We start from the raw sequence: 9,775 nt of genomic DNA, 5'->3' as shown, positions 1-9,775 counted from the left end.
TTGTACAGTTGTATGCAACTCTGAAGCCTTTGCCTTCTATTTATAGAAGACCACCAAGGGCTATGATTGACATTTAGAATTGAAAAAATCAAAGGGAAAAGGAAGCTAAGTGGCCGGCCTAGGCAATATGGAAACAAGGCTTGCCACTTTTCCAACTTTCCTTTTCCTACACTGATAGTTTCCTGTTTTGTGAAAAACTGCCAATTCCATTGTCCAACCATATTAATGACAAATCTAATTATTTAATAATTAAAATAATTATCAAATAATATATTATCATTTATTTTATTAATAATGAAGCTAATTAAAGTTTCCTAATTAATAAATATGCCCTTCAAAATCTCTATTTACTGTTTTGCCCTTAATAAGTGATAAATTCTCAAATAGACAAGTCTATCTTGAGAATTTTTAATTGATTAATTAAAATCAATTAAATGAGTCTTACAAGTAATATCATCTCAACTAATGAGGGGACCATGGGTCTATATATCCGAGCTTCCAATAAGCAGATCTAGAATTTACCACTTAAATTCACTGACTTATTAATTCTTCGTTGAATCCACACATAGAACTCAGAATTGCACTCTCAGTATATAGAATGCTCTATATGTTCCACCATATAGACACATTATTAGTTATCCATTGTTATAATCCTAATGTGATCAATGATCCTCTACATGGATGATTTACACTGTAAAGGGACTTAAATTACCGTAACACCCTACAATGTATTTTATCCTTAAAACACTTAACCCTGTATAAATGATATTTCAACTAAGTGAAATGAGTACTCAATCATTTATCTCGTTTGGTTAAGCTCGAAGGAAATCACCATTTGCTTACTATTCGCCAGATAGAAGCTATAGATTCCATATTTATGTTAGCGCTCCCACTCAATCGCACTACCGTGTTCCCAAAATGTATGTATTGCCCAGACTAAAGATTTAGGCTTAACTAACAAATCAAAGAACACGAATAATACTCTTGAAATTAAGCCTAACCATATCAGGATTTCGATCATGTGATCTAGGATCAACTTATGATATTGAATTTGAATAGATGTTTACGGTAAGTTTCAAAATCTAATTCAAAGTTCAATATCGGTCCATTCCAATGCATACTCCATGCATCCAACCTGAGCTTTACTTTAACCTATGTTCTGGAAAGAACATAACATTTCTCCAAATGTAAGTAAACTCTGTTGTAGATTGTCATATCAGTAAAACCCAGTGTTCTGATAAATCTAGGAATACTTTATTCACATAGTCATGTTTATTTTCCACTGTGTTGACAACACAATAAACATGATCAAGTATGTGAAAAGGGTTTGGATGAATTTATAAATCAAATAGACAAGCAATTGATTAAGTGAACCAAAACATACACAAGTGAATGAAAAATTACTTCTGTTACTTTATTGATATTGAATAATCTGGATTACATTGAAACAGAGTTTTATTTAGGGCATAAAACCCAACACATTGAAGCTAATGTCAAACCTCCTGTAGCATTTTTGCACAGTGTGTCGAGGACGGCCACACAATTGACATATGACTCGATTTTGAGGGTAAGATCCCCTACCTCCATTAGTGCCTCGACCACCATTTGAGTTTCGTCCTCCGCCTCTATAGGTATTGGGATTGCCACGATTGCTAGTGTTGCTGGGATTTGGAGGTTTCTTTGACTGTGCAAAATTAGCAGAGGCACCAGAGAAATCTGCCATTTGTGAAGCAGTGTTGACTTCGATTCGCATTTCTTGGTTCTGCAGTAAGAACTGGACTTCTTGAAAAGTTAGATGATCTCTGGAAGTGAGATTGATGACAACGACTTCATAATCGGTGCCAAGGCCAGCCAAGACATAAAGAATCAACTGTTCTTCAGTGATTTGATTTCCAGCAGCTCGAAGTCCGTATGCCAAGTTCTTCATTTTTAGAAGATATTCATCAATGGCGAGAGAGCCTTTTTTTGTATTCTGAAGTTGATTCATGAGATGGATCATTCGAGCTCGAGATGCCGTGCCAAAGAGAAGCTCAAGGGTGCGCCAAATGTCATGTGCCGATTCACAATTTACAACATGACCCAGCATAGATTCAGAAATAGATGAGAAAAGCCAAGAGAGGAGAAATTGATCAAGACGATGCCAACGAACGAATTCAGGGTTACTAACCAGAGTAGTTGATTCAGGTGGCTGACGAATTCGTTGTTGCGGAGGATCTTGATTCAGCAAAATTCCTTCAAGATTATGGGCTCGAATTGCTGGAAGGACTTGAGAGTGCCAGAAGAAGTAATTGTTGCGATTGAGGCGTAGAGGAGGCAAGAACATGGTGGTAGGGACTCCATAGTTGTTAGTCGACTCACCAACTCCAGAGGATGTCGCCATGGAAGGACCAAGGGTCGCCTGGTACCAAGTTGAGAAAGCAGAAAGAAAAGAGATTTCTCAAAAGTGAAAATATTATTGAATTGATTCAAAGAGTTCAATACAGAGATGAGCTTTTATATACAAAAGTTACAGACCAACAGAACCGAAAAATAAGGACAAAAGGACTAACTAATCCTTAACTAATTAACCAACTAATGACCTATTTTAACAGAAATTCAGCTGTCATGTAACAGACTCCTCAACAGTGAGAATTACAGTATATGGAGGAGATCAATGATGATCGCACTGGTTCAAAGATTCTTATTTTCTTTCCAATGGTAACAATCCAGGAGTTGTCACGTTCGACCTTGTTGTCTCTTAAAGGTCATTCTTTATACCTACATTTTTCAGGCACAAACGTGAGGAGGGTGTATTAGAGTTAGTCCGACATTACTAATGTGTGGAGATAAATTGTCATATATAAGATGAATGGGCTACTCCTGACATTGTCAATTGATTTTTAAATGAAATTTCATTCACCTTATTCCCGAATTCTAACAAAAATAAATAAACAAATAAATAAAACAAATAAAAATTAAAAAAATAAAAGTGTTACCAAGACCGCTTAAATCATTTAGGAAAATTCTATAATGTACCCCCTTAAAAAGGATTCGTCGATATATCTCTATCCGTTTTAGTATCTGAAATAATTTTTTAGTCAAATTTTTTCTCATGGTCATGTTAATTAGAGTTATTGAAGACATCATGCAAAATTTTAAGAAATTTGAAAAAAATTAACACACCGGAAACTACGTTCAAATAGTAAGTTGTACACGTGACTATTTTATTTTATACGTATATAAAATAGATTGTTTGAACATTATTTTCTATATTATAAATTATTCTGAATTTTTCAAAAATTTGTAGAATATCTTAAATAGCTATAAGGTACATGAATATTAAAAAAATGTCCCGAATGCCAAAATAAGTAAATGATGTATCCGTACATCCTTTTTAAGAGAGTAAGAGACGATGTTCTAGAATATCCCATCATTTAAAGGGAAATTTTTGTTAATTTAGAGGAAAAAAAAAGTACTAAACTTCTTTTTTTTTTTTTTTTTTTTTTTTGGATAAAAGTCTATAAACTAAACTGGTGACAAGAGAAACTTACATGCAAGTAAGAAGAGAACATTCTCTTGCTGTATAATAAAAATAAAAACTGACTTTTCTTTTCCAAAACCTTCTCTGTAGAAGAGACGTAAGTGTCCAAAAAAACTGACAATTCTTTTCCAATTCAATAAAGAGAACCTTCTCTTACAGGTAGGAGAGAGACCCAAACCAGAAGACGTAAGAGGTGACGCAAACATGATTAAAGATATGGAATGGTATTATGGTAGACTTCTGACTTTAGATCATCCTACGATTTAACTTTGTCTTCTTTGTTCACAATCTTTATAAAAAAGAAGCCCACACCAACATTCAGTCACTCACTACTCTAACTCTGCTTACAACCTCTGTCTGTATTGAAACAAAATCAAACAAAAATGGCAACGGTAGTGAGAAGGACTAAGCTGGGTTCACAAGGTCTGCAAGTCTCGGCTCAGGGCCTGGGATGCATGGGCATGTCCGCCTTCTACGGTCCACCCAAGCCCGACACCGACATGACTGCTCTCATCCACCACGCCATTCATTCTGGCGTAACTTTCCTCGACACATCCGACATGTATGGCCCATTCACTAACGAAATCCTTCTCGGAAAGGTTGCTTCTCTTCTTTTACTCACTTCTATCATATTTTATTTATTCTTTCCTCTGTTTTCGTCTGGGACTTTTGGACTGATCGACTTTTGAATTTTCAATTGAAATTAATTTTTGGGTAATTAGGCGCTTCAAGGGGTGAGGGAGAAAGTTGAGCTAGCAACCAAGTTTGGAATATGCTTTGCCGACGGCAAGCAGGAGATTCGAGGTGATCCGGCGTATGTTAGAGCCTGCTGCGAGGCCAGCCTGAAGCGGCTCCAAGTTGATTGTGTGGATCTCTATTACCAGCATCGGATCGACACTACTTTGCCCATTGAAGTCACGGTACGTTTCATCTTTCTTTTTGTACCAAAAATGTACGAGCTTTCCTATGTTAAAAATATGGCTTATAATTTAGAGTAGAAATAATGTAAAGTATTAGTCAAATTGAACTGATGAGTCAAGTAATAGATTTTCATATAGTGGTATTAAGGTAGTTGTAACCAATTCCAAGGCTTTTGCTTCTCGTAGATAAACGAAAGTGAAACATTGTTTGCATAAATAAATATTGAGAGAATTGCAAATAAGTTGTGTGTAACCGATACAAACTAAATGATTTTTTTTACTACGTACTCAATATTTATCAAATGTAATTTTTTTCAATTTCGTCAATACAGACCGCATTTTCACCTAAACTCAATAATTTAGAATCTAAGCCTTTAGACTTTACATATGTCCTATTTAAAATATTAATAGAAACTATACTAAAAAATTTGAAGAAAATTATGTTTTTATTAACATTAGATACTTAGGTTACTATTAAAAATTATTTAGAATCTAAGTCTTTAGATTTTACATATGTCCTATTTAAAATATTAATAAAAACTATACTAATAAAAAATGAAGAAAATTACATTTTTATTAACATTAGGTATTTATGTTACTATTAAAAATTATTAGTTTTGTGCTGCTTACAAACTAATGACTTTTGTTTCTTATGCTACTATGTTTCTTTGACTAAATTACAATACAGAAACCTGTATCTTCTGTCAAATAGGCAGTAGACAATTGAACACATGGCAGACAAGGAAATTATCCTCCTTAGTTTAGTTGGCCAGCAGCTCTCCATCTTTCTCTATTCACGTATTCATTAAACATATTGATTGGGATTACAAACTACTATCGTGGCATATACTTTAATTTTATTCTTGTTATACTGGCCAATAAAAGCTGTGCAGATATAGAAAAATCACATAACTAGTCTATACTTGTGTCTGCTTATTTTCATTTTAGCTCTTTTGTGCAGCCTTTCTGTTTTAAATTTCTGATTATATCTCTTGTTGTTAAAAGATTGGGGAGCTGAAGAAACTTGTTGAGGAGGGCAAAATAAAGTACATTGGTCTATCAGAGGCCTCAGCTTCAACAATCAGAAGAGCACATGCTGTTCATCCAATAACAGCTGTGCAGCTTGAATGGTCCTTGTGGTCTAGAGATGTTGAGGAAGATATAATTCCTACATGCAGGTAAAGCTTATTGGAAATAATCAGTATGTCTTTTATGGTCAGTAATTCAACACAATCTAATATCCTCTTTTCTGTATGTATGTATCAGGGAACTGGGCATTGGTATTGTTGCATACAGCCCTCTTGGACGCGGTTTCCTTTCATCTGGAAAGAACTTTGTAGAAAATTTGCATGATAGTGACGCTCGTAAGGTTTGTTGATTGCCCACAGAACTATATAACTCAAGCATACATCATGTGTACATTCTTGTAGTTTCTGTCTGAAACCTATATATTGTGTGATGCCTAATGCAATAGCATATGTAGGAACATGGTAAGCAAATATCATGTTCGGGTACTGAATCTATTTGTGACAGATATTCCTACTTTTGTTTTCCAAAATCGCAATGTTATCTACTATTGTTTTTTAGTTGATTTTCAATGCAGGTGCTTAAGTTTTTTTGTTCTTTCTTTTTTCTTTTTGCAGTATCTTCCAAGGTTTCAAGGTGAAAATCTTGAACATAACAAGACAATATTCGAGAAAGTCAATGAAATGGCAGCCAGAAAGGCGTGCACTCCTGCGCAGTTAGCATTGGCCTGGGTTCATCACCAAGGAGATGATGTAATTCCCATCCCTGGAACTACCAAGATTGAAAATTTCAACCAAAATATTGGAGCCTTATCAGTGAAATTGACACCAGCGGAAATGGCTGAGCTTGAATCTTACGCTTCAGCAGACGCTGTAAAGGGTGACAGGTACGGGTTTTCCGCAGGAACTTGGAAGGAGTCTGAAACTCCACCCCTATCTTCATGGAAAACCAAGTGAGAACATGTCCTTTCCCATCTCATATTGTATTGCCTTCTAAATCAGTGACATTTGTGAACATGTCTAGAGTATATTACAGAATAATTAGTTTTCTGCCAAGCGAGTATCAAGCTTTTGTCTTACCTATTTGTAAAGTTTTTGAACTTTCATGTTTATTTTAGAGAATAAAGTGGCCTTATGAGATTTTGTATTCCCAGTGTAAAATTATGTATTTTATTTTTGTTAATTTTCTGGGGTTATTTGAGAGAGGAAACTCCTTTGAGGCCTTAAGAGAGTCAGAGTTATGGATAGCTTTGGGCACTGTTTTTGCTAATATTTCTAATCCTTTTCTCTCTAAAAGAAAGGTTTGTAATCTGATACTATCACAAACAGATTCAATCAACTTGAATGTTGAAACAAACAAGATCAATGTTGGAACAATATCATAGAATAAAACAACAAAGACTCTGTCAAAACAATGAAAACAAATGTTCAAACAAGTAAAGAATACCACCTGATTTATACTTGTTCAACCAATATCAAATCGGTCTCCGTGGCTCCACTATGATGAAGAATCTGTAACAACCAATGATCGTGGAAGCTTCAGTCTAAACACTACTTTGATCATTAAATCTCAAGTAAGAACCAATATTCATTTTGCAATAGAGTTCTTGAACAAACACTCGAGCCTCAAAACTCTCCTCTCATTTCCCTTACAAATTTCTCGATGTGTTTCCCTATTTTTCTCTCTCAATCTCAACTTCCAAAACTTTGTCTTCTGTCATAATCCACAACAGTAGTCGCAGACACAACATATATGTAAAATTCAGAGATGAATTTTGAGAGAGAGAGGAAGAGAGAGACGAAGATGAAAACAGAAAATGAAAAGCTTCATTTACAATAGAATAAAAATACAGAATATTTATAGAGTACAGAGTACTTTTTTTACAGCAAGATAAAAAGCAAGAAAAACAAATAACAACTAATTGAATTTTGTTATGTAACTAACAACTAATAATAGAACTTGAATCTTGTTTTTCATAAACATCCCCCCGCAAACGAAATGGTGTGGACACCATTTTTTAGTTTGGATTTCAAATAGAGAAAACGTTATGTTGTGAGAGCTTTCGTGAGAACATCCGCAGCTTGATCATGAGCTGGGACATAATGAACAGCCAATTTTTTGTTGACAATTTGATCCCTCACAAAGTGAAGATCAATCTCGATGTGTTTAGATCGAGCATGAAAAACTGGATTGGCTGCCAATGCTGTTGCGCTTTGATTATCAACCCAAATGACAGTGCTGTGAAGAACAGGGACATGTAATTCTTGTAGTAGAGACTGGATCCACATTAACTCAGCAGCAGCATTTTCCAAGGCTCGAAACTCACTCTCGGTGCTAGATCGAGCCACAACATGTTGTTTCTTTGCTGACCAGCTGATTGGATTACCCCCTAAGAATACCAAATAACCTCCCGTAGAGCGTCTATCATCTACACAGCTTGCCCAGTCAGCATCTGAGTATGCCTTGAGAGTCAATTCAGATGTAGGTGTAAGATGAATACCCTCTCTAATTGTGCCCTTAAGGTACCAAAGTAGCTTTTTACATGCTTCCCAATGTAAGTGTGTAGGAGCTTTTAAAAATTATCTTAGTTTGTTAACAATGTAGGCCACATCAGGCCGTGTGAGAGACAAGTATTGAAGTGCCCCTAAAGTACTTCGATACAGAGTAATGTCTTCAAACAGTTCTCCTTCAGTTAGCGACAACTTTACAGCAGCACTAGTTGGATTCGGACATGGTTTGGCACCTTCCATTTTAACTTCACAGATTTGTAATATACTTCGTTTGAGATAAATACATACCAGTTTTATCTCTATAAATCTCTACCCCTAGGAAATAATGAACCTGTCCCAAGTCTTTTAAACTAAATGTCTTGTTAAGATCAGTAACAAGTTGAGAAAAAAGAAAGGAGTTGGGCCCAATTATCAAGATGTCATCAACATAGACAAGTAAGATAATGAGATTTGAGCCAGCTCCATACACAAACAAAGAAACATCTGCTTTAGAGTCTTTAAAACCCCATGGCAGCAAGGTATTTCGAAGCTTTTCGTTCCAAGCCCGTGGAGCCTGTTTAAGGCCATAAATGGCCTTATTCAATTTTCATACATGTGTGGGATTGGTAGTATCCTCAAAGCCAGTTGGTTGACACATGAAAACTGGTGCCATGCAGAAAAGTGTTACTAACATCGAGCTGAACCACACTCCAATTGTTGGATATAGCCAAGGACAGAACAAGTCGAACTGTTATTGGTTTGACTACGGGACTAAATGTCTCATCAAAACTTATGCCAGTCGTTTGAAGATAACCCTTGGCAACAAGTCGTGATTTGAGTCTCTTAAGAGAACCATCAGAGTTAAGTTTAACTCTATTGATCCATTTGCACCATATAACGTTCATGGAGGAATCATAGGGAACCAGCACCTAAGTATTGTTCTTGATGTTGTGAAAAGTGTGTACGCAAGTATACGTAGTCAAACAAGTAATAAAGTGATAAGTAAGATCGTCTCCACAGGGATTGCGAACAAAGTTTGATGTAAAACAAGCTAATTACAAGTTAAAGTAAGAGCAAATAACATGAAAATAGTTGAGCAATGATTAAAAATTAAAAATGACAGTAATTAAACTTGCTAAAATTAATACTACTGTTGCTGAAAAAATTGCTTGCAAGAAAAAAAATGTAATATGGTAAAAGTGGTTTGAATAGTTAATTCCTTCTTGTCAGGTTTTTTCCCAGGTGTTACAGCATCGGTTCAGCATTACTCCAGCATTTTGCATAGAAATAACATAAATTTCTCTAGGCTTGTGAGAATTTTCCAAAACACACATATTGAAGTCTACCGCTAAGCTCAATATATTCCTATATCAAACCAGCAAGCAAAACACTATTCAAACATCAATTCTTAAGTTATGCAAGGTAATTGAAATATTCCTATTCCACTTACAAAGAAAAACCTAAATCTAGGTTTTCACTTGCTCCAATCAAGTTGAACTACTAGATCTAGCCCTTCCGGTACAAGATCTAGCTTAGCAAATTGTTATTCATGGCCAAGGAACAACACTCTAATAAAAATGAAACTCACTTGAATGAACAAAGGCAAAAATACTAAAATAAGCTTAAAAATTAATCATACCCAACATAGAAGTTCATAACCATTCAAGCCTCAAAAGTCTAGCTCATATTCAATTCAAAAAGTCAAATCCAAGCTAAAAAATTATCATCCATGGCTGCTGCCCAATTTTACAAGTTAACAAGTTTAATATCTAAGTAAAAGAAAAAAAGAAAAGAGAAAGAGAAAGGAAACAATTAAGAGA

At 35.2% G+C, this 9,775-nt stretch overlaps 1 protein-coding gene across 1 annotated transcript; it reads left to right on the top strand.

Moving 5' to 3' along the window:
- The first annotated feature begins 3,530 nt into the window (after positions 1 to 3,530).
- LOC115722640 (probable aldo-keto reductase 2) lies at positions 3,531 to 6,612 on the top strand. The gene is made up of 5 exons (XM_030651900.2): positions 3,531 to 4,119; positions 4,243 to 4,440; positions 5,446 to 5,618; positions 5,707 to 5,809; positions 6,084 to 6,612. The coding sequence occupies exons 1-5, from the start codon at positions 3,904 to 3,906 to the stop codon at positions 6,420 to 6,422; spliced, it is 1,029 nt and encodes a 342-aa protein (XP_030507760.2). The 5' UTR covers positions 3,531 to 3,903; the 3' UTR covers positions 6,423 to 6,612.
- The last annotated feature ends 3,163 nt before the right edge of the window (positions 6,613 to 9,775 follow it).

Source organism: Cannabis sativa, chromosome 9 (genome assembly GCF_029168945.1).
Source record: "Cannabis sativa cultivar Pink pepper isolate KNU-18-1 chromosome 9, ASM2916894v1, whole genome shotgun sequence".
Taxonomy (NCBI): Eukaryota; Viridiplantae; Streptophyta; class Magnoliopsida; order Rosales; family Cannabaceae; genus Cannabis; species Cannabis sativa.
Note: the sequence above shows the minus strand (reverse complement) of the source record. Positions and strands in the feature narration are given on the sequence as shown.

Bases quoted from the DNA above. Each gene is read 5' to 3' on its own strand.
- LOC115722640 (XM_030651900.2), top strand. From the start codon at position 3,904: ATGGCAACGGTAGTGAGAAGGACTAAGCTGGGTTCACAAGGTCTGCAA. The intron at 5,619-5,706 runs GTAAAGCTTATT...TGTATGTATCAG, and splicing joins GATATAATTCCTACATGCAG to GGAACTGGGCATTGGTATTG. The intron at 5,810-6,083 runs GTTTGTTGATTG...TTCTTTTTGCAG, and splicing joins ATGATAGTGACGCTCGTAAG to TATCTTCCAAGGTTTCAAGG.